The sequence below is a fragment of the Eleutherodactylus coqui genome, chromosome 11 (assembly GCF_035609145.1).
Source record: "Eleutherodactylus coqui strain aEleCoq1 chromosome 11, aEleCoq1.hap1, whole genome shotgun sequence".
NCBI lineage: Eukaryota > Metazoa > Chordata > Amphibia > Anura > Eleutherodactylidae > Eleutherodactylus > Eleutherodactylus coqui.
The window spans coordinates 101,309,135-101,333,777 of NC_089847.1; the positions used below are offsets into that span (position 1 = coordinate 101,309,135).

Consider the following 24,643-nt stretch of genomic DNA (forward strand, 5'->3'; position numbering starts at 1 on the left):
CATGCCCACCCGTATCACATCTTGTATCCAAGCTAGAGGCGGTACAACAGGGTACTAGAGCCTCCATGCCCACCCGTATCACATCTTGTATCCAAGCTAGAGGCGGTACAACAGGCTACTAGAGCCTCCATGCCCACCCGTATCACATCTTGTATCCAAGCTAGAGGTGGTACAACAGGCTACTAGAGCCTTCATGCCCACCCATATCACATCTTGTATCCTAACTAGAGGCAGTACAACAGGGTAACAAAGACTCCATGCCTGCCCGTATCACATCTTGTATCCAAGCTAGAGGCGGTACAACAGGGTACTAGAGCTTTCATGCCCACCCGTATCACATCTTGTATCCAAGCTAGAGGCGGTACAACAGGGTACTAGAGCCTCCATGCCCACCCGTATCACATCTTGTATACAAGCTAGAGGCGGTACAACAGGGTACTAGAGCCTCCATGCCAGCAGTATTACATTTTGCATCCAAGCTAGAGGCGGTACAAAGTACTAGAGCCTCCATGCCCGTCTGTATCACATCTTGTATCCAAGCTAGAGGCAGTACAACAGGGTACTAGAGCCTCCATGCTTGCCCGTATCACATCTTGTGTCCAAGCTAGAGGCGGTACAAGATACTAGAGCCTCCATGCTTGCCCGTATTACATCTTGTATCCAAGCTAGTAATTCTGTATAAAGCGACCCACTCTACCAGGTACCCGTTCACACTACAGGCATTAATTTTTCCTGTGTGGCCGTGCGCCATTAGGATCACCACACAGAGGTACGTGATTGTGACACCCACATGAATGATGTGCGGCGTGCATCTAGGCGAAGCCTTTTTCTTCAGTAACTTTCTTGCCGTAGAGTATGTGGAGGGATTCTTATCTTTTCCCTCCTCCACAGTATACTTCATGTCCAGGACCAGTGACATATAGATAACTATATCGACTATAAGGCCGTACTGTTCCTGTGCGTTTTATCCTCCCAACCTCTGAGCTTTTGCCTGTAACTATTGCCATGAATGATCCTGTTTATTCAAGTTTATCGGGTCTCAACAAACATTCCCCCTTGTGTTACCATTCTGCTACACCGTGACAAGGACCAGGCCTCCAGCTATACCCAAGTCCAGTGGTTCATTTCCCCGTCAAACCATCACAACCTTTGGCGTCCCTGACAGGGCGCTACACACGTATTATCTTGCCCTGTATGCGCATGTAATACGTGCCAAGATAGAACATGCCGCACTTTCTCTTGCACGCGTATTTTGTGCAACTCACGTGAACGGCAACATGGCTGCATATGGAAGATTGGTACGGTATACCAAGATGCTTGTGTGAGCCCGGCCTAAGGAGCATGCTGCCCAGATGAATGCTATGGCTGTTGTATTCTAGAGATTGGTGGTGGTGGTGGTGGGGTCTTAGCACCCCGATGCCTACTCATGCCATCTTCTGACAAGTCTCCTGAGTCACTAGTAAAATGGGAGCACATACGCCGGGTGGCACAGCTTACTACAAGATGAATATATATTCAAATATATTTTTATTAAAACACAAACTATCAAACATCCGTGATTACAAACAAGTTCCAAAAACTGGAGAGGGATGGGTTTTCTTTAACACATGAACACACATTTCTCAAATAATAAACTAGAAAATCAATAGCTCTGAAAATACTGGACGTATAATTTACAAAACGTGTGCTCCCCGAGGTGAAAGGAAATACCGTAAGGCAAGAACGTAATAAACATTGTTGTCGGACAATCTTTTCATGGTTCATCTTGAAGATCAATTGCTCCGTTCCTCCGGAGCTCCAGAGGACTCTGTATGCACTGAAGCCCAAGCCCCCCAAATCACTTAGTGCTTAGTCCCAAATCGCCATCAGTTTGTTTAGCCCCGTATTCGGGCAAACTCATTGCGTAGCCACAGAGAGTCGTGGTAGTAGCGGGAATCTCCTAGGCTTAAAGCAGTCCTCTTGTAGAAGTAGAAGTACAGCACGGCCACTGTTAATAGAAGAAAGGACAGCTGTCAAAGTTTTTGTGAAAGTATCTTTTTTTTTTCTATTGTGGACACTTTTATGAACTGTTGAAATGTTTAAAAGGGGTTTTCCAGGGTAATACGAGTGATGACCTGTCATCAGGATAGGTCATCAATAGTTGATCGGCTGGGGTCCGTCGCTGGGATTCCGACTGATCAGCTTGTGTTGATTTCAATGAGAACCATGCCTGCAGTTACAAGTGCCGGCCACTATACAGAGGTCGGCGCGGAGGCTTCTGCTCCGACCTCTGTGTATTTGTGGCACTAACAGCATACGCCCACTCAGCTGATCGGTCGGGGTCCTGAGCGACAGACCACAGCCGATCAACTATTGAGGATCTATCCTGATGATAGGTCATCAATAGTATTTCCCTGGAAAACCCCTTTAATTGGTTCTCAAAGTATACACTGAATGATCACTGCATTAGGAACGACTGGCACTAGATATCTTGTGATCAGGAATGCGGTACGACTTGATGGCAGGCAAGGTGTGGTTGATCCTAGAGGTGTGTGTCAGGTGGCACATCTAGTATCTCAGAAACTACATGCCATAGTGGACCAACTGACCCAACAGCTGGGAAGTTAGACAAATTTCAACAATGACCATGGGGTGTACCTGGAGTCGATTGGGGTTCAATAGCTCAAGACTGACAAGAGTGCCATCACCAATAACGCCTTGCATGGGCCCAGGAATACATCAATGGACCTTGCAGCACAAAGAAATCCAACTGATAAAGGTGCTACCCCTCAAGTACTGTTTCACCCCCAGAATGGGGTCTTCCTCAGATATATTAATATCAGCGTCCCTCAATGGGCCTTGGACACATGGCAGAAGTTCGTCTAGAGTAAGGAGTCCCATTTCCTACTGAACCATATGGGGTATGCATCTCGTGTAGACATCATAAAGCCATATCCCATGGGTGCACCATTGGGGTTCAACAGGCCAGTGCTGGCGGTGTCATGGACTGGGAAATGTCTTCCTGGCACAGCCTGGTACGGTTGGTCATCATACCACAATCTTTAAATACTGAACATTACCTGACCATCTCGTACCCATATCTTCAGGAAGTCTTCGCAGACCACACTGCCACCTTTCTACACTAAGCATGTTCTCCACATTGCCTCGGCCCCCAAACTCACCGGACTGTAACCCCATTGAACATGTTTGGTATATGCTGGAAAAAGATGTGAGATCTGATCCCACAAAATGTGCACCGATCGACGGCGCTGTTACAGTGGGCAAGGGTCGATTTGAGCATGGAGGAGGTGTGCCACCTTGTGGGATGTTAGAATAATTGTGATCACCCAAAAATGTGTCCAACTCATTATTGACCAAGTGTTCCTAATGCAGTGGTTGTTCAGTGTATATATACACACTATAACAAATAATACATTAGTGGTCGCATTATGCATCAGCCATAAAGGGCATCGAGGATATTCTGCAGCACCACATGGTTACGATTAGCCCACTGGATTTATAAAGTATTTATAAACTGTCATATATTGTATAATTCATGAGATGACGAGACGCTCTGCAGAATCTTATGGGAAAGTGAAGCTCTGCATCCAGCATCACCAGTTCTGCATAAAAACAAAGGCATTTTATAATATACAGTAAAATCCCTTAATCAGTCATCAATACAAAGAACCAAGGAGATGCTGGATTATCAGAATATCGGACGGGCACAGAAACTTGTGTAAAACTCACTTGCACAGGTGTAGAACTTCTGGAAGAAAGACCAAAATAAAATGTTCATACCGCATACACATGTACCGTGTTTCCCCGAAAATAAGACTGTCTTATATTAATTTTTGCCCCAAAAGGGGGGGGGGCTGGGTAATACTCACCTGGTCCGCGGCGTCCTGGCGATCATCTCCTGCGGCGCTGTAGCAAGCTGCAGTGTCCTCAAAGCTGACATCTCAGCTTCTTTCTGGTGACAGGGCTTTGAATACCCCACCTCCAGCAAGGCGAGTGCTGTGATTGGATCAAGTGCCAGCCAATCACAGCCGGCACTCGATGGACCAATCACAGCCATTCAGTGAGGTCATTCACTGAATGGCTGTGAATGATCGCTTTGCTGGAGGTGGGGTATTCAAAGCCTCGTCACCAGAAAGAAGGTGAGATGTCAGTGCAGAGGACACTGCAGCTTGCCGCAGAGCAGCCAGAGACCATCTCGAGGCATCGGGACACCGCGGACCACTGCTTATTATCGGGGAAACACAGTACAAGTCCTCAAACACTTGGCAGGACTGTGTGTAGGAGATCTAGGGACTTCCTGTGCCACCCTACCATGCACCCTCGTGCTCTCCCCTAGAAATACTGCTGCGAGGAAAGGATAACTCTAGTATTCAGCATACGATGCGGCATGCCAACACGGATTCCGCACTGACGGCTTCCATTGAAGTCAATCACATTGCGGAAACGTTGTGGATTCCGTGTCACCGCTAAACGATGATGCGGAAAGAGTAGGAGTTAAAAAAAATAATTAAAAAAATCTGTACTGTGCAGTATAGATGAAAAATGAAAGTAACAAGTATGCGCGGACACGGACGTAATATGACACAGATGCCGGCGGGCAGAAGTGAACATCTGCCCAAGCTACAAGGTTCCATTGGTCAGTGGTTTGAGCCACTCAGCTGCTGTTACCAGCTGCGACCAAAACCACCCAGAGCAGGGCAAGAGGTGAAGTAAACACAAATTTGGCAAGAAAGCCTGGGTCAAAAGGGCAGCTCAGTGCTAATGATTAAAATCCCATGCATTTTGTGTTTCTGGTCTAGCAAATTTCATATTATATTGAAATTTGCACTGGTAATAGGTGCCAAACGCTAAGACGTTCGGGATTATTAATTTCAGGTTAAGTGTAACTACATGCTTTAATGCCTCGGCTTTGACACCATCAGCCCTGAACAATATTTTGATGACCAGGAACAGACAGCAAAATTCTCTCTCTTCTTGTGGAGAAACCATCAGCAAGTACTAATGAGCCTAATGCTAGAGCCTGGCGAAGTCTTGGAGAAGAAAGAATGAAGCGATCAGGAGGGGGCTACTTTAAATAATCAACAACTTTAATATACCAGGGAGAGATGATACACGGAGCAAGAAAGGCTCCAGTTGTGTCAGTATGAAAGGTGGTCCAGGAGAGATGTAACAACGCTGTCTGGCAGACGTTACCTGCACGGATCCTTCCATCTGGGCTGTGCTTTATAGACTGGTTATTTTGGGAGAGCACTGGGGTATGACGACATCCACATCTGAGCGATTCAATATTTTATGAGTAATTGTTCTGTTTATGCAAGACAAGTACATTATGAGCTACTCAAAATAATTGCTAGCTGAGGATTCAGGGGCAGAGGAGCAGTCATAGGGTACAATGGCACTCTCTGGCCTGTGTTTTGAAGGACATCTAATAGAAGTCCTAGGTTAATGGGGTCTGTCATGGCGACAGCTTTCTAAAGGGGTTGTCCACCATTGAACTACGGATGGCCTACCCTAAGGAAAGTTGCCTATAATACCAGCCTGGGCCACTGTAGAGCGTATGGAATGGTCTATCTGCTTTCAGCTCTGTACAATTAGGGTACTTCTACAGGGGCCGATCTAATCATACAAGGGCCGATATTTGGCCAAGTAATTGCTCAAAAGAGTGACTCTTGTCCCGTGTAAACACGAGATCCAACATGGCGAGTCGGCACTTGTCAGAGCTGTTTGTTTATCAGCGCACCTATGAGCCAAGCGTCTGTCGGCCCGTGAAACAGGCAGTTGTTCATCTATGAATGACTGCCTGTTTACTCTAAATCGAGGTGGGCGATTGGATGAAAGTTCTCTGGGGGGCTCCGCCTTTTAGTGAGCAATCATCACTCCTGTGTGAAAGCACAGAAGCGATATTCACTGGAATGGCTGTAGGGTCCGTAAAGAGGGTTTTACCAAAATTATGATTCTATCGAGCATTATAAATTAGGTCGAACTATGCCACTTGCCGTCCTTTAAAATAATGCTGCTTTCTTTGTTTGGTGCACCTCAATAATGCCGCCCCCTGGAAAAATGGCTCAGCGTTGCCAATGGACATGTCCTGCTATAGTTCCATGGGCAATGGTTGAGCATGCGCAGCAATACCTACTGCAGTCTGCCGCTCGGGTCTCTGCAGTCTCGCCCCCACTGCAGCGATCACGTGTGTCCAGTCAGTCCCGCCTGCCGCCGCCCTGACTGACAGTGGAGACTTGGCCACGCAGGCGCAGTCCACTCCTCCCGCCACTGCACTGTATAACGGCTGAGACTCATGCATGTTTCACATTCCTTGGTAGGGCTTAATTTACGGTTTCTGTCCTTCTGTTCCATTGTTGGAGCAGAGAAACGGATAAAAAAAGGAATTAAAATTTCCATTTTTACGCCACTGATTTCAATGGGGCATCAAACAGTAGAAAGCAAATGAGATAGTTTCCATTCGCTTGATTTCCGTTAGCATTCTGTTTGTTATGGACAGAAAAATAGCGCTATTTTTCCGTCCCAAAAAAAAAATCCTTAGAGTGAACGGGAGTAAGCTGCAATACAGGATCGGATTGATATTGATAACAATAATAGATTGGTGAGGGTATGACTCAATCAGTAGATTAACAGAGTTGCCCAAAATCAGACCCAGGCTGGATTCAGACGACCGTATATCGGCTGGGTTTTTACGCCGGCCGATATACGTCGTCTCTCTCTGCAGGGAGGAGGCTGGAAGAGCCGGGAGCAGTGCTCTGAGCTCCCACCCCCTCTCTGCCTCCTCTCCGCCCCTCTGCACTATTTGCAATAGGGAGACGCGGGGCGGGGCTAATTCTCGGAACTTAGCCCTGCCCCTGTCCCACCTCCTTTCATTGCAAATAGTGCAGAGGGGCGGAGAGGAGGCAGAGAGGGGGCGGGAGCTCAGTTCCTCCTCCTGGCTCTTCCACCCCCCCCCTGCAGATGAGGATACCGTATATCGGCTCGGCGTGAAAACCGAGCCGATATACGGTCGTCTGAATCCACCCCCAGACTGATCAGATACGGATTACCTATCTTAAGGAGAAACGATCAAGTTGTGAAAAACCCCTAAAAAAATATGTCCACCCATGTAGCAGAAAGACTCACCAACTCTTTGCAGTACAAACACCGCCTGCAATCCATCCGACCACACAAAGGTGTTTTCAGCTTTCCATCGTAGATTCTAAGACGAAAAAAAATATATATGGAAAACCAGTAGAGTCAAATGTGAGGAGAGCACTGATAGGTCATGTAATGGATATAGACTTACCATGAGCCATACGTGTAATGCCACACTCAGGGTCAGATGCATAGCACAGAGTAGAACCGTGGCTTGGAAGCGCTGGCTTAGTAAGCCCAGCAGCCCAGCTTGGAACACAAAAGTGTTAAATAGCATAAGGAAAAGGACAATGGCTGCAAACAACGTGCCGACATCCTGCAGTCTGAAACGGAAGGAGAAACTGATCATTAGCCCCGCTCTACTGTAATGCAATAACGGAAGCATGAATGATAACACTTATATCGGGAGGAGTATCATCACTCCTTAGGGAGAGCACCTAGAAGGTGGGGGAGGAGACTTATAAGGCCATGCATGCTCCTATGGGAAATATATGCAAATAAGGAAGATGAGACAATACCTCTGCAGCGCCACCTATTGGATGGCAGCATTCCTGCAAATCAAAGTCTGGCCCTTTGTACAGGTCTTTGTAACACTGATTTGGAATTACCAAGCCAGAATCCTACTGCACACTAATGAGGGGCAAATACCCCAAAATAGCTGCCGGTGTATGGATTCTGGCTTGGTTTTCATATCCCAATCATTATTGCATAGACCTGTATAAAGGATGGGACACTGATTTGCAGGAATATTGCCAACCAAGAGGTGGCGCTACAGAGGTATTGTTCCATCTTCCCTATTTGATAATACTTATCACATATCACACTAGTGTGGCTGTTGCGTGTGCGTCTGGAGAAAATGCACCAGCAGGATGCACGGACTTGACCGGAATTAATTGCAGCAGACAGTAAGAAAAGGATCCAGCATCCATAAAAATCACAGCTTTATTGAGACATGTTAAAATCCCAACAGGAAGGACATACAATGGCGCGACAATCGAACGCGTCTATAACTAATGGTCCTTTTACATAGGCTGAGAATCTCATGATTCCCGTTTGCCCAACAGAACGAGCTGATGACGTCAGCCCCACAGCCCGTCCGTGCTCGGGCAGTCCTCAGGCACTTATGGCCCCCTGCACACGGGCGGAAACTCTGCGGCGGGATTTCCCGCCCCTGCCCGCATGCATAGGCCTGCATTACAAAAACGCAATTCTATGCAGACGTCCGCGATTTGTCCTCGTGAAACTACAAGCGGAAAACAAATCGCGGCATGTTCTATTTCTGTGCGTGTTTTGCAGAGGTCAGCACATAAATGTCACTCCCGGCACCCCGGCTCTGCTCTGCGCATGCGCCGGCTGCCTAGCAGCTGGCACATCACAGAGCCGGGGCCGCAGGAGAAGGTGAGAGCCACACTGGTCCCCTGCAGGGGCGCGGGTCAGGTCCCGCTGCGAGATTTCTTCGAGGCAGCCTATCATTGGGTTTCGCGTTCCTATGCAAATGGTAAGATGGAACAATACCTCTACAGCGCCACCTATTGGAAGGCAGCATTCCTGCCTTAACCCCTTAGTGACGGAGCGGTTTTGCTTTTTTCCCATTTTCGCTTTTTCCTCCTCACTTTTAAAATATCGTAGCTCCTTTATTCAGCCATCGCCGTCGCTGTATGAGGGCTTGTTTTTTGCGGGACAAGCTGTATTTTTCAATGGTGCCATTTAATGTACTGAAAAACTTTACAAACATTCTAAATGGAGAGAAATGGAAAAACCCCCGACATTCTTCCATCTTTCAGTGTGTCTTGTTTTTGACGGCGCACAAACTGCAACAAAAATGACCCGATAACTTTAGTCTATGGGTCAGTACGATTACTACGATACCACTCATATATTTTTTTTTTTGCTGAACTACTTTTTTTTTTTAAAGATATTTCATTTTTAAAAATTTTCTGTCTTCACTTTCTACGTACAATAACTTTTTAATTTTTCTGTCCACATAGTTGTAAGAGGGCTCATTCTTTGCGGGACTTCCTGTTGTTTCTGTTGGTAGCATTTTTGAATACATGTGACTTTTTGATCGATTTTTATTACATTTTTCTTGGAGACGGGGGAGGCGGTGGTTGGGGGCGTACTGGACAGAATTGACAGTTGCATTTAAAGGGTTAACAGTCCCGATCGTCTGCGCAGCGTGTCAAGACTGTTGCCTGCAGGTGTCAGCTGTAAGAAACAACTGACACCTGCGATATATGGAGGGTGATAGCAGGACGTAAAAACACTATAGGGCCGTCACTAAGGTAACCCCTTAACCCTAAGGTAACGAGCCTTGTAACGATGACTGGAAATTGTAAGCCAAAGCCAGAATACCCGTACACCTCCTCACTCACCTTCTAGGTGCTCTCCTTAAGGCCTCGTTTACATGAGTGCTGTTTGCGTGCAGTATAGGCGCGTGAACGGGTGCATTACAGCTATTTGAATTAGTCCGTCCACACGATCTGAAATGTGTGTTTTCCAGCACCCATAGGAGTCTATAAGGAGCAATCACCCCGAAACAGCTGTCTGCGTATGGATTCTGGCTTTGGCTTACAATTACCAGTCATTGTTATAAGGCTTTTTTAAGAAGTCTAAGACTGACTTGCAGGACTGCTGCCTTCCAATATGTGGCGCTGCAGAGGTATTGTTCTATCTCCCTATTTGCATATTTCCCAGGGGAGCACGGATGGCCTTATAAGTCTCCACCCTACCTTTTGGTATCTCCTCGCACACCTTCAAAGTGCTCTCCTTTAGCAGAAACGATACATAGGAATGGCCCACATTCCTATGTGAAACATGGAAAGATCAGTGTGTAAACGGCAGGATAAGTGCCCGAGCTGGCGCTGGGTTTTACGCTGGCCCGAGACTGAGCGAGAACCTCGTTGGCTCGTGTTTAAACTGAATGATTGTCTCACTTTTTCGTTCATTTGAATAATTATCTGAATGATCGTTCCGTGTAAACGGGTCTTAGGAGCTGCTGTGGCGGCTTGAAATGCGTCAGTTTGTCGCGCCATTGTATAGCCTTCCTCTTGGGGTTTTAATATGTCTCAATGAAGCCATGATTTTATGGATGCTGGATCCTATTTCTATTAACCCCTTAGTATTGGGCCTACTTTGCACCTTGGTCACCAAGCTATTGTCCCCATTTTTTCATTTCACCTATTAGGTGTACTTTTTTTAACATTTATTTCAAGTGTTTTGTGGAGAATTCTATTTTATTTTACACTTGATCTTTTTTTAGACTACACTTTATTGAATTTTAACACTATTTTTTAGTCCCTCAATGGGACTTGAAGAGGCGATCGTTGGATCACTAATAACATATTACATGACATGACTTCTGTAATGCTGTATACTATGCATATGCCGTCAGCCTATTAAGACTCTGCAGGAGGCAGCGTCTGATAGGCTGAGCTAAATGGCAGACATGGAAGCCTCCTGCTGCCATAGAAACTCATTGGCATCTCACAATTGCATCGCAGGGTGCCAATGGCCCCCATTCCTCTATCAACTGCTTACATGCGGCGATTGTTACTAATCGTGGCATGGAAGGGGTTAAACAGTCGGGAATGGAGGTTTCTCTTCTTGGCACGGGAGACAAATGCTGGTTTAAACTTGCACTGCCATTATAAGGCGATTGTACAGGTTTTAACTCTTTCCAATCCCCTGTCTGACGTCTGAAGACGTTATGATTTAAGGCTGTACAGCTCCGATGTTCAAAGACGGCCGTCAGGGTTCTCTTACTGTATATTGCCAGCCTCTCTGCTGTCGGAGCGTATCCAACGTGTCACCTCATGCAGTACTGGCTTTAGCCAGCAGATAGCGCCATTGTATAACAGCAGAAGAAGGAGTAATACCCCTAGGAAAACCAGGATACCAATTGGATTGGAAAGGGTTAAAGCCCTTTAGTGACCGCCATAGAAAGGCGTATGGGTGGTCACCAAGGGGTTTAAGGATTTCTCCAGGATGTAAGCATTGATAGCCGATTCTTAAGCTGCCCATAACCTTCAACAACTGTCGGATGAGTGATCGGGGGCTCAGACAGCTAAACTGTAATATGTGTGAGTCCTACTAGGAAGGGGTTGTGTGAACCAGCCGGACCCTCTAAAACAAATCACTTACATGAAAAGCACTAGCTGGATGACCGGTGCCGATCGCAGGAGCTCCGAAAAGGAATTCACAAACAGATCATATATGAGGAGCAGGAACTGCAGAGTAAGGACTAGGCTGTAGTTCCCCGGCTGCAGCATCCTCTTCCGGCACCGATCTGCTGGCAGAAAAGGCAAAAAACGCAATAGAAGACATGCATGGGCGAAGATGAAAGTAGGACAGAATTAGGCAGATCTAATCCACATTTTAGACCCCCGTACACCTCAGTATTTGGTCATCCACTTCATACACACCAGGTATTGGCTGTCTCTGACAGATGACTCGCGCGATCAGAGATAACTTAGTTTGCTGCCGTTAGCCCTTTAAATGCTGCTGTCAATTTTAACAGCAGCATTTAAATGTCCTGAATGGTCCCGTCACAGTAGGGTGATATGGCAGTTTGGGGCCTTCTGAAAGCCCCCAGGGCTGCCGTGATTGTTTGCCTATTAAAGACGTGCCTGTGGCACATCTTCAAGGAGATACAGGTTAAGGTACAGTATAATGCAATATCATAATATCGCATTGTACTGCATAAGTGATCAGATGATCGCAAGTTCAAGTCCCCCATGAGAACTAATAAAAAAGTAAAATAAAGATTTTTTTAAATTGCTATAAAAAAATGTTAATTTAAACAAACAAACACACAGCTTTTCCCAGTTGTCGCAAAAAATTTAAATATAATGAATCTAAAAATGTTTTTGATCACGTCAACTTCGAAAAAAATTGAATGAAAAATGTTCAAAAAGTACCAATGGAAACTACAGATCGCCTCGCAAAAAACAAGTCCTCACACAGCCCCATCGGCAGAAAAATAAAAAAGTTATGGGGGTCAAAATATGGCAGCATATTTTTAATTAAAAGGTATTTAATTTTTTTTTAAAGTATTGCTACTATATATTAAAAAATATATATATATAAATTTGATATGGCTGTAAATCGAATTTACCCACAGAATAAGGACAAGCCATTTTTACTACACTATGCATGCTAGAAGTATAAAACTACCCCAAAATGCTGCAATGGTGGTTTTGTCCTACTTAGGCATTTCTAAAACTCTTCCAAAACATTACATTGTATATGAAGTCTCCAAATTGCTCTTCTCCGCTCACCCCACCACCTGCACTAGCGACCCCCTCCCCTCACACCTCCTCCGTTCCTTCTCCCCAGTGGTCATCTCCCATCTCACCACTATATTCAACCTCTCTCTAACCTCTGGCATCTTTCCCTCTTCTTTCAAACACGCCATCATATCCCCACTGCTAAAGAAGCCAACTCTGGACGCGACTGATGCTGCCAACTACCGACCCATCTCAAACTTCCCCTTTATCTCCAAACTACTACAACGCCTGGTTGACTCTCGCCTTCTAAGCCATCTATCAGAGCACTCTCTCCTAGACCCCCTACAGTCCGGCTTCTAACCTCAACACTCGACAGAAACTGCCCTTACTAGGGTATCCAATGACCTACTGACAGCCAAATCGAGGGGCGATTACTCCCTACTGATCCTCCTCGACCTTTCCGCAGCGTTTGACACTGTTGACCACAAACTCCTCCTCAGTATGCTTCGCTCCATTGGCCTAAAGGACACTGCCCTCTCCTGGTTCTCCTCTTACCTATCTGACCGCTCTTTCAGTGTCTCCTTTGCTGGCTCTACCTCCCCTCCTCTTCCCCTTGCTGTTGGGGTCCCCCAGGGCTCTGTCCTAGGCCCCCTTCTTTTCTCTATCTACACAGCCCCTATTGGACAAACCAGCAGGAGATTTGGCCTCCAATACCACCTGTATGCTGATGACACCCAGCTATACACCTCTTCCCGTGACCTCTCTGCACCTTTACTCCAAAACATCACTAACTGTCTGTCTGCTGTCTCTAACACCATGTCCTCTCTCTACCTAAAACTAAACCTCTCTAAAACTGACCTGCTGGTATTTCCACCCTCCACTAACCGACCTCATCCTGACATCTCCATCTCAGTGTGTGGCGCCACCATAAGTCCTAGACAACATGCCCGCTGCCTTGGGGTCATATTTGATTCTGATCTCTCTTTTACCCCCTACATCCAATCTCTTGCCCGAACCTGTCAGCTGCACCTCAAGAACATCGCAAGAATCCGCTCTTTTCTCACTGTGGACACGCTAAAAACGCTTACTGTTGCCCTCATCCACTCCCGGCTCGATTATTTCAACTCATTGCTGATCGGCCTCCCCTGCACCAGACTCTACCCTCTCCAATCCATCCTGAATGCGGCAGCCAGGCTCATCTTCCTGTCCAGCCGCTACTCGGACGCCTCTGCCCTGTGTCGGTCACTGCACTGGCTGCCCGTTAAATACGGAATTCAATATAAACTCGCTACCTTCATCCACAAAGCCCTCCACAGTACAGCGCCACCCTATATCGCCTCCCTCATCTCAATCCATCACCCAGCTCGGGCTCTCCGCTCTGCTAATGAAACCAGACTGAGCGCCCCTTTAATTCGAACTTCTCATTCCCGCCTCCAAGACTTCTCCAGAGCAGCACCGGTCCTCTGGAACGCACTACCAAAGGCTACCCGAGCAATCCAGGACTCGCAGAACTTCAGGCGTGCTCTAAAAACGCACCTCTTCAGGGAGGCATACCGCATTCCCTAAATAAACCCCTCTGTACTCCGCCTAATAACATGCTCCCTGACCTACTGACTGCAATCCCTGCTAGCCATCATAAACCGCTCCTGCAGTCATACTGTTTCTGCCGTCACACGGCTAAATGTCTGACTATTGTCTATGTATATAGCATCCCTCACTCTCCACCTCACCATACCATGCACATCTCCAGCCCTTTACCTTCTGTATCACCCCATTACTTGTAGTATGTAAGCTCGTTGGAGCAGGACCCTCACCCCTATTGTTTCCATCAGCTGATTACTATGTAACCGTGGTTCTGTAATGTTTGTACTTTTGTCTTTCTGTATCCCCTGTCTATGTAAGCGCTGCGGAATATATTGGGGCTATACAAATAAAGTTTATTATTATTATTATTAACCCCTTAGTGATGAAGCTTTTTTTTGCTTTTTTACCATTTTCGTTTTTTTCTCCCCCCTTTAAAAAAATCGTAACTCTTTTATTCATCCATTGACTTCGCTGTATGAGGGCTTGTTTTTTGCAGAACGAGTTGTATTTTTCAATGGTGCTACTTATTATACCATATAATGTACTGAAAAACTAAAAAAAATTCTAAGTGGAGTAAAATGAAAAAAAAAAAAAAAGACATTCAGTGCGTCTGGTTTCTACGGCGCACAAACTGCAACAAAAAAGTACGATTGCTACGATACCAAACTTATGTAGGCTTTTTTTTGCTGTAGTACTTGCATTTTTTAAAAGATATTTAATTTTTTAAAATCATTTTCTGAGTCCATTTTCTTATAACTTTTTTATTTTTTTGCTGACATAGTTACGTGAGCGCTCACTTTGTGAGGTCCGTCCTGTCGTTTCAGTTGATACCATTTTTGCATGCAATCGACTTTTTGATCGCTTTTTATTACATTTTTTTCTCGGAGATAGGGTGACCAAAAAAAGTGTATTTCTGGTGTTCTTTATTATTTTATTTTCGGACCACGTTCACTGTGCGGGGTAAATAATGCATTACTTTGATAGATTGGACTTTTACGGACGTAGCGATGCCAGACAGGTTTTTTTGGTTTATTATTTTGATTTTTTTATTGCAAATATGGCAAAAAGGGGGGTTTTCAACTTGTATTACTTTTTTTTTTTTAATAATTAGCAAAACGTTTTTGTTCCTATTTTTACACTTTTAGGGCTCATGTCCACGGGCAAAATGACATTTAAAATCCGCAGCGGATCTCCCGCGCGCGGATCCGCACCCCATAGGGATGCATTGACCACCCGCGGGTACATAAATACCCGCGGATCGTCAATAAAAGTGATTTAAAAAAAAATGGAGCATGAAAAAATCTGGACCATGCTCCATTTTCATGCGGGTCTCCCGCGGGGACGGCTCCCGCGGGCTTCTATTGAAGCCTATGGAAGCCGTCCGGATCCGCGGGAGACCTAAAATAGGAATTTAAAGTATTTACCTATCCGGCGCGGGCGCGGAATGTCAGCTGTTCCTCACGGCCGGATCTTCCTTGCTTCGGCTCGGCGGATGTGCCCGGCGCATGCGCGCGGCACGTCGACGACGTGCCGGCGACGTGCCGCCGGCGTCAGGAATTCATCCGCCGGCCGAAAATGAAGATCCGGCCGTGAGGAACAGCTGACATTCTCCGCCCGCGCCGGATGGTAAATACTTTTAAATTGCTATTTTCGGCGCTCATGTCCGCGGGGCAGGAGGGACCCGCTGCAGATTCTACATGTAGAATCTGCAGCGGATCTGATTTTGCCCGTGGACATGAGGCCTTAGTCCTCCTAGGACTTTGATCGCTCCTGCACTATGATGTAATGCCATAACACTCCACAGGGACGGCTTGATAGGCAGTCTCCCAAGACAGCCATGCGGCCTTTTAGAAGGCCCCCGGCTGCCATAGCACCCACACGGCTCCCTGCGATCTCACCGCGGGGGGGGCTGTAAGGACCCCCAAACATCGTTCGGGGGATTTAAATACCGCTGTCAGAACAGCGGCATTTAGAGGGTTAATAGACGCGATCAGCTGCATGGTCGATTGCAGCTATCGCCCGCAGGTGTCAGCTATAATGAACAGCTGACGCCCGCGCTGTATGGGGGGAGACAGAAGCGCTATCTCCCTCCATACATGTCCTGCAGCGGCAGGACGTAAAAACACTATAGGGCCGTCACTAAGGGGTTAAGTAGTGCCACTGAAAAATACAACACGTACCGTAAAAAAACAATCCCTCGATGTCACCCAAAAAAAAGGGTAATTTTTTTGAAAATAGGAAAACTGGAACTGCGGAACAAAACCTGGCGAGAGGAGTGGCAATAAAGGGTTAGGCTGCCTGTCCACGGGCGTTGCGGTATTCTGCCGTGGGAGCCGCCGCCCGGGAGCAGGAGCCAACAGACGGATCTCCGCCGGTCAGCCTATCTGACAGAGAGGCTGACCGCGGAGAATCGGGGCAAATCGCAGCATACTGTGCTTTGTCGTTCAGGAACATTTAAGACCCTGAATAGTGACTGGGGTCGGTACTTTTTTTTTTTTTTTTAAACTCACGCCCGTGTATGTGTAGCCTTTATTGTACTTTTTGCGCACACAAGTCGCGCGTACAAATAGATGACGCATCGAGGCGCTCAGCCGTTGAAATGGCCACAAGCTTCAGGAGTTCTGAATGTTCTCCTCCCCTGTGCGAACACGCAGGAGAGTAGAACACGCTGCCAATTGTTTTTTGCGCAAAGGAACTGCGCACGCAAATCAATGGCTTCTATTTTCTGAGTATTGCGTGCGCAGATTTTTCATGCGTCAACACGTTTGTTCGATTCCTGTGTTCGCGCGGGCTTTTTCTTTCAGTCCTGAAAAATCTGCCCATTTTTTTTCTTTTTTAATGGGTTTCTGCGATTTTTTTCCACGTGGTTTTCATACGCTTTTGTTTCCCGCTTCGCATAGCGGTGCCCTGCGGGAAAACGTCGCTCGTGTGTATGGCCCCTATTCAGAAGAATGGGGTTTATATATGTGAGAGACTTGTGCGTCTCACAGCGAACAAATCTCGTACGATTTCCTCGCCTGTGTGAAGGACGCCTACGGTTGGTTTCACACAGGTGAGAAAGTTGCGCAATTTTTGCCTGATGTGATAATTAGTTAAAAAAAAGCAGATTAAGAATCAAATAATGCTTTTCTTCCCATTAGCGATTTTTTATTACCCTCGTGATTTTGCGAGAGCAATAAATGGCGGCGTGCTGTCACCCTCATGAGAGATCCACCTCAGTACCACAGGCCGGGACTATGGGGGGGGGGGGATTTAGAAAAGTTTTACTTTCCCCTAGCAACCAATCACAGCGCAGCTTCCATCTTGTATTCTGCTCTGGTAAAATGAAACTGCGCTCTGATTGGTTGCTACGGGTAACTAAGACAGTTTTATAAATCTGCCCCTGTATCACCAGGTGGCTTTACTGGGCGTGTGGCGCTGCAAGTCTCAGCACGCTAATCAATTCTAACTCAGGCAAGGAATTCTGGTACTTGTAGTTCCACACCAGGAGCCTCAGAATGCAGGAATGTTAGTGGTAGCAGGAGGGACATCACTAGGAATACGAGAACAGCGAGAGAATAGAGGCAGCAAGAGCCGAGACTGGACGATACACACTGAAGGATTACTTACCCAAGTCTGCTCTATCTATAGCACCGCCGCCATGATCCTGGAGTGCTCGCTGCCATGACAACCGTTATCCATTAGCACAGGACGTGTAATATAAACACCTCTTGTCGATTCTTCTACCAATAGGGGAGCGTTATACTGTGACGTTTAGGAAGAAAGCGGCCATTTTTGATAAGGGCAACGTGCTGTTATTGTCTGGAATGAAGCCGCTTCACTTAGGGCAGATGACGTACAAGCTTCCAGGGCTTGAGGTCACATGACTACGGCCTGTTGGAGCTCGTAGAGAAAAGTGCAAAGTGCTGTAGTGGGGGAAAAGGAGAGCAGGCTGTGAGGGAGGGCAGGCTCAATGGAGGTTGGTCAAAGAAAAACATATAGTCACACAGATTCTATATTACAATCTCTGTGACTAGAGGTTTTGTCTTTTACCAAGCTCAATTTAGCCTACCCACCCGCAAAGCCTGCTCTCCCCCCGATTATTTATAAAAATATTATTTATATATATATATATATATATATATATATATATATATATATAAAATTAGCATTATCATAGACATTGGAGTTTTTATGCTTAAAGTCCCCTACAGGTGCATAAGAAATATAAAAAAACCCAAAAAACAGAAAACACCCTTTTTTGCACACTTTCCCATTTGTAGAACAAATAAAATAAAAAAAAAACACATTTGCTGCTATCATATCCATGACATCTGTACAATAAACTGAAGACACTGTACGGCAAAGCGGAAAAAAATGAGGCAAATTGCTTAATTTCTTAATTTTTCCTCCTAAAAAAACTGAATAAAAGTGGTCAAAAATGCTGTATGTACCCCAAAATGGTACCAATAAAAACGAAAGCTCGTCGCACAAAAAACAAGCCCTCACAGAGCTCCATGCATGGTAAAATAAAAAAAACAAAAACGTGACTTCGAATGCTACAATGTGTGGGAAAACGTAAAAAAACATAATTTAAAAATGTTTAGTTTAAGGGAAAACGGTCCTTTTACTGCACATTTTAACGTATCACTTAAACCACAGGGCTCCTTCACACTGGCGATTGTGATTTTGCGGTGTGAAAATCGTGGCAAAATCGTGTTTTTGTTCCCGTGATCTTTGAGCATCAGCGATGCTCATCCCTGAGAATCGTATCGCTGCCACCGCGATTTTATCGCGCAAAACTTAATAGGAGTGTCTGATGTTTAAAACGCGCTGCATAAAAAACGTTTATGCGTTGCGCTAAAAAGGAGGCTCCATAGGGAAACATGGGAGAGAGAAAAAAAACGGGCATGCTGCATTTTTTTTCCACTCCACATCGCATGAGTGAAAAGTTGGCAAATGGGAATGAAACCATTGAAAATCATCGGTTTCATAATTCTGCATTTTCCCTCACTCTTGCATTGCTCAAAAAATGTACAATTTTCTCGCAAGTGTGAAGGCCCTACAGGTAGATAATCATCATACCCATCATCAGCGCCATTCTCCGTTCTTACACTCACCATAAGTTTCTGTAGGCTTCATTCAGAAATTCTACATTTTATGCCGATTTCTGTGCTGGAAACCCCGTAACATCCTGCAGATATCAGACGCCGACGGGCGGCAGTGCCAGGGGATGCCAACATGTATGCTGTGTATTGACATTACCGGCAGCTGGGATTACTCCTGGGTAGTCACGTGGTATGTGTTATGTTCACATATTTTCTATTTATCATCTTATCATGCATGAATTGATATTTGAACTACCGTTTACATAATAGTCGTGTTTTTCATTATGTACTTTGTCATGAATGTTTTGGCTGCCCTCATCTATGGGCATGTTCACTGCTTCCACATGTTCTGCCCAGACAAGCCAGTAGGTCAGCTCCAGTAACTGGCACTCATCCTCATGTCAGTCTTGGATTTCTTCCACAGCTCCTCAAGTAAATACATGTCTCTTCTTCCAACTTGCTCTGTTATGGGAGCAGAAAAATGGAATCCCTGCCCGAATGGGGTTCATTCATAGTCCTATGAATGAACCCCACTGGCTATAATGCAGTACAGTTTCCTAAAGAGCATAGAATTCTGCGCTATTCTGTCCGAAATGTTATGCTGGATCTGCAGAAGAGACCCTGAACGGAGCCTCCAGCACAGATGTGAACATGGCTTAATATGGTTAAGTTATGGCCCTTATAGACAGAACGAGAACCTTACCATTCTGGCTTGGCCGAGCTGATGATGTCATCACCAGTTTGTCCACGCTTGGGCCGCCCATTCAGCCTGCATGATTCTTGTTGAGAATGGTGAAGTTCTTCATTCACTCATCGTTCAGTATTCCACATTCCTATGAAAGATCAGTGTTTAAGCTGCCCGACAAGTGAGCGAGTCGGCGCCGATTCTTACGCTGGCTGAAACTGAACAATTCTCATCGTTGGCTCGTGTTTAAACTGAATGGTTATCATTCACTTTCTGTCTTTTGAAGGATAATCGTTCCATCTAAACGCACCATTAGTGATGACAGAGACTGCATGCAAGTAGGGAGCAATAGACTGAGATGTGAGATGCAGAACAGGCCGGCCCCCCATAATACAGTACACTGATGCATGATTTCTATGTATGGCCCAATGCACACGGGCGTATTTGCGTTGCGGAATCTGGAGCAAACGTCTGCCCCCGGATTCCACAGCAAATACTGCCCATAGACACGCTATGGAAAATTACTTTTCCCTGCCCACGGGCGGAAATCAATTGCGATTTTCCGCTTGTGGATATAAAATTGCAGCATGTCCTATACCAGCGCAGATTCTACACGGACGGCTTCCCTTGAAGTCAAACGGAAGCTGTCCAATCTGCGGCTCTTCTGCAGTGACATTGCGGAAGATTTGTGGATTCCGCATCATCGCGGCATTTTCCATACTGCCCCAGCTGGCACATCCGCAATAAAGAAAAGACGACTGCGGACAGGTACGCAGGGGTCATCGGCCGGGAACAGGGTCGGATTCCGCTGTGGGATCCCACATGCGGAGTCCGACCGGCCGTGCACATTCGACCTACCACATATAATATCACAATGAAGCCGAATGATTCTTTCTCCACGATGTACATCGTAATAACTCTTGGATTGTTTATTTCAGGAACGGAACAGAGGAATGCTTTGCTGGAATGACAATATATTTGCTGCAGAAATGGTTACATTATGTAAAAATGCAATGCCGGTTCTGCTAGGGTAGGTCTGGAAACCGGGAGCCACTTATCAGGTTAGCAAATCAGTTCTGGCAGAAGAGTGCACACTATGATTAACGCATTACTAGGCGTGTCGTTCAGCTTCAGGGCTGGTTTACACTGCGCAAAAGTGAGAATGGTTGTAGCAGGAGAAGAAGGAAATCACTCCTCTTATTTGGATCAACAAATGTATAGACAGGTGAATGCTTAGGTCAGTAGGGGTGGTTTCACATCTGCAGCAGGGATTCCCCTTTCCTGGTCCATTCAGGAAAGGGGAATCCCCATAGCCGAAAAATTCCGTCTCTGAACAGTGCCAGATGGCCCCCATTGACTAGATTGGAGTCCGCCCAGCTTGTGGAAAGAAGAAAAAGCGTTGCATGCAGCAATTTTTCTTCCGGTCTTTTCAGCCAGAACCTCCGTCCGGATGTTCTGATGCGGATGTGATACCAGCCTTACCTTGTATGATTGCACTCTTAGGAAAATGATATCATTGAAACTTCCCGTTTTGATTTAAGAGGAAGAATTCTTTGTGTAACTTCCACTCTTAGGAACCGTCATTTAAGCCATCCCGTATTGCTTGTAAGATGGCAGCAGCAGCTTTGGCGCCTGGATCTGGACGGCTGAGCGTGGAGGACCCGATGTAACTGGCCCGGCCAGCTCCTGCTGTCATGTGCTTTGTCTCCTCCGCAGCATCGGATGCACTCTGCATGAAAGACAAACAGACTCAGATCACCGTATGACATAGGCTCTTATCGAACATATAGAGTTGATCAAAACCGTACCTTTACTGCACGATCAAGTATCTCCATGGTGTTACAGTTTGGGGTGCGCAGAGATTGCAGGACGACGTTAGCAGCAGACAGAGAGTCCAGCTAGAGTACAATGGAAGGGATATGGGAAGGTGATAACTCAAGGGCTGGAGACCAAGAGCGAACTAAGTGGCACTTACCATTGTCCTGTCGCCGGGCTCTGCTCCTCCATATCTAGACAGACAACATAAACCAAAGTTAACTTATAAATTAGTAATAGATGGCAGCATGTCATCGCTTTCTGTGTAGTATATTATTTTTATTGCTTTTTAACCCCTTAACACCACAGGACGTAAGGTTACATCTTGGCAGCGGGGTACTTAACGCAAAATGACGTAACGGGTTCAGAAGTGAGCCTGCACCATCCGGCAGCCGGCTGTTACCAATAGCAGGCCTGCCGCTGCAACAGAGGGGGTACATCAGGATAGCGATCCCCACTGTTAAGCCCATGCGTGCCGTGATCTATGTAGATCGCGGCATGTAAAAGGTTAACAGAGGGAAGGCGCTACCTCTGTGACATCCTTGAAGCCTCGCGATGAAATCACGGAGGGCCAGCGGGTTGCCATGGCAATAGGATGCCAGATACTGGCGTCCTGCTTTGCCATAGCCTATGATCGCTGTTAGGCTGAGTTCACACGGGACGGAATTTCCGTGCGACAATTCCTCCCGCGGCTCCTAATCCCAGAATTAGCCAGCCATGTGGACGAGATTTTGCAAAAATCCATAGGGGGCGGCCAATCCGTTGCAGCAAAGCCGAATGGAAACGGACATGCGGTGCGGAATTCCGTGGCATGTCAATTCTTTTTTTTTCCCCACTGGGGCCTCACTCTTTTCTATGGGGAGAGAAAGCTGCAGCAGAATGCCGGTGGCCGAACCGCTCCGAAGCCCGCAGCAAAATGCCGCGGGTTTTGAAGCTGCGGCTCTCACGGTTTTTAAGTGCAATCAAACTGCGAGATTTCCGCAGGATTACCGTCCCGTGTGAACCCAGCCTTACAAGCAATAAGGCATTGCAGCACATAAGTCCTGCAATGCCTTACCATAGCGATCATAGCTATGGTTCAGATCCCCTACAAGGACATAAATAGTGTAAGAAAAAAAATGGTATAACCCCCCCCCCCCCCAAAAACCACAAAAAGTTAAAAAAAATCTTATTTTTCCCTATTTGTAGAAGAAAAATTAAAAATGTAAGAAAAATCCCACATTTGGTATCATCGTGTCTGTAATGACCTGTTCTATGATTTAAGGACACTATTAACCCTGCACACCAAAAAAAAAGTAAAAAATGGAGGCAAAACGCTTATATAATTTCCCAAAAGGAGTTGTAATCGTATCGACCTGCAGAAAAAACGTAATGTGTCATTTATTCTGTATGATTGACGCAGTTAAAAAAAAAAAAAAAACAATGGCAGAATTGAAGTGTTTTCTCTCCCTGTTCTCAAAAAAAAAAAAAATATATATATATATATATATAAAAAAGTTTTACAATACATTATATGCACCCAAAAATGATACTAATAAAAACTACAGTTCGCCACGCAAAAAACAAACCCTCATACGGCCATATCGATGGAAAATTAAAAAAGTTATGGCTTTTGAAAAGTGGAGATAAAAATCCCCCAAAAATCGTTGCATCCTCAACGCTAAAATAGGCCGTGTCCTTAAGGGGTTAAAGGGGTATTCTGGGCATAGGATAGGTCATCAGTAGTAGTCAGCAGGGATCTGCTGCTTGGGACCCCCAGCAATCACCTGATCTCAGACCATACTTTTTGTGTTAGTGTTTCATGGTGCACACAGGTGTTCTGTAGCACTTTGCTTACTGCGTTTTTTTAATTGGGGTTATTGATACCATCCCCGACACACAGCTATTCTGTGCATCTTCCCAACCCTTGGGTGAGACATAGGATATGATATAGTTTCATACCAGGGTGCAGAGAGGGTCATGGACGAGGTTAGGATTAAGTATTCTCATTAGCCAAACAGCACAGTATTTTTGTGCGTCATTTGGTCTAACAGGCGGGCGTCATTGTATCATGCTGCAGAATAGTCAGGTGACACATCTCCTCTATATAACAATGCCTCCTATTATGTCAATCTAATATGTATGGATTTTTTTCACTATGATACCTTTTATTGGCTAACAAAAATACATGAGATTATAGCTAGCTTTCAAACCTCTCAGGCCTGAGGAAGAACCCCGAGAGGTCTGAAAGCTTGCTATAACCTCATGTATTTTTGTTAGCCATTAAAAGGTATCATATCTACAAGATGACTTGGTTTCTCTTGCTGGGAACAATCACATTGTGCTCTACTGGCTAACAAGGTACCAAACTTTTTTCTTTTGGACTTTTTTTTTCGAATCACCCGCCAGTAGACTAGTCTCGTTAACCATAGACTGCAGCCTACTGTCCATTTACATATTGCTCATTAAGAGGGTGGATCTCCATAGCATTATTATACTGCATGAATTCTTTCTGAAGTCCTCACTATAGTCTAATATAAAAAAGGAGGACACTCTTTAATATTTCTCTTTACCTCTTCATAGCTCCTATTCCAGCCTCCATCGCTGCTGCCCATGCCTGGGGTCCAGATTGATTTTGCAAGGGTTGAGCGGCGGCCATTAAGAATAGACTATACAGCTATAATGAACAATAAAATTGACTGATGTAAGTACATTGGTGCCTTCAACTAACACATAAAGACAATTTAATAATGTGATCACATTCTAAGTGAAATCTGCTTGTGTTGGGTTGTTAAGTTGCTCCTCACTTGTTATGTGAACCTTCCATCACTCAGCTATGGATGATAAATCCAAGCCATCATCCCAAGTTAAAGCTTATAGTTGAGTATGATTTTTCATTTATATCTTGAGGTACAATAACCAAATGGTTCTATATAAAAGTTATGATATTGCCTTACTGCGCCAGAAGTGCCGCCCATCTTCTCCAGCAGTACGTGTGACAATGCTGCGAGGAACTGTGATGGCTGAGAGGGAAGCTGCCCGCTGTTTATCCAGTCCTTGATGGCTGCGGAGATTTGAGACTTAGAACCAATGTATAGCAGACACCAAAGATCATCGCAATGTCATAAGAC

The 24,643-nt window shown here is 45.6% G+C and overlaps 2 protein-coding genes across 4 annotated transcripts in view; both read right to left on the reverse strand.

Annotated features, from left to right (window-relative positions):
• Window positions 1–1,504: 1,504 nt before the first annotated feature.
• Window positions 1,505–17,693, reverse strand: TMEM138 (transmembrane protein 138). Of its 2 annotated transcripts, none has more exons than XM_066584169.1 (5): window positions 17,556–17,693; window positions 11,278–11,425; window positions 7,289–7,460; window positions 7,126–7,201; window positions 1,505–1,987 (listed from the first exon to the last, which is right to left on the reverse strand). In XM_066584169.1, the coding sequence occupies exons 2-5, from the start codon at window positions 11,403–11,405 to the stop codon at window positions 1,875–1,877; spliced, it is 489 nt and encodes a 162-aa protein (XP_066440266.1). In that variant the 5' UTR covers window positions 11,406–11,425; window positions 17,556–17,693; the 3' UTR covers window positions 1,505–1,874. The 2 variants fall into 2 exon arrangements, with proteins under 2 accessions (XP_066440266.1, XP_066440265.1); XM_066584168.1 differs by having other exon boundaries at window positions 11,278–11,422; window positions 17,556–17,692.
• A 2,933-nt stretch (window positions 17,694–20,626) lies between these two features.
• The window catches only part of TKFC (triokinase and FMN cyclase), a 45,049-nt gene continuing 41,032 nt past the window's right edge, over window positions 20,627–24,643 (reverse strand). For both annotated transcript variants that reach the window (XM_066583176.1, XM_066583175.1), the window contains exons 14-18: window positions 24,470–24,576; window positions 24,086–24,189; window positions 21,694–21,727; window positions 21,527–21,616; window positions 20,627–21,447 (exon numbers count right to left, since the gene is read on the reverse strand). In XM_066583176.1, the coding sequence (XP_066439273.1) occupies window positions 21,289–21,447; window positions 21,527–21,616; window positions 21,694–21,727; window positions 24,086–24,189; window positions 24,470–24,576 (494 nt within the window). In that variant the 3' untranslated portion in view covers window positions 20,627–21,288. The remainder of the gene's footprint in view (window positions 21,448–21,526; window positions 21,617–21,693; window positions 21,728–24,085; window positions 24,190–24,469; window positions 24,577–24,643) is intronic.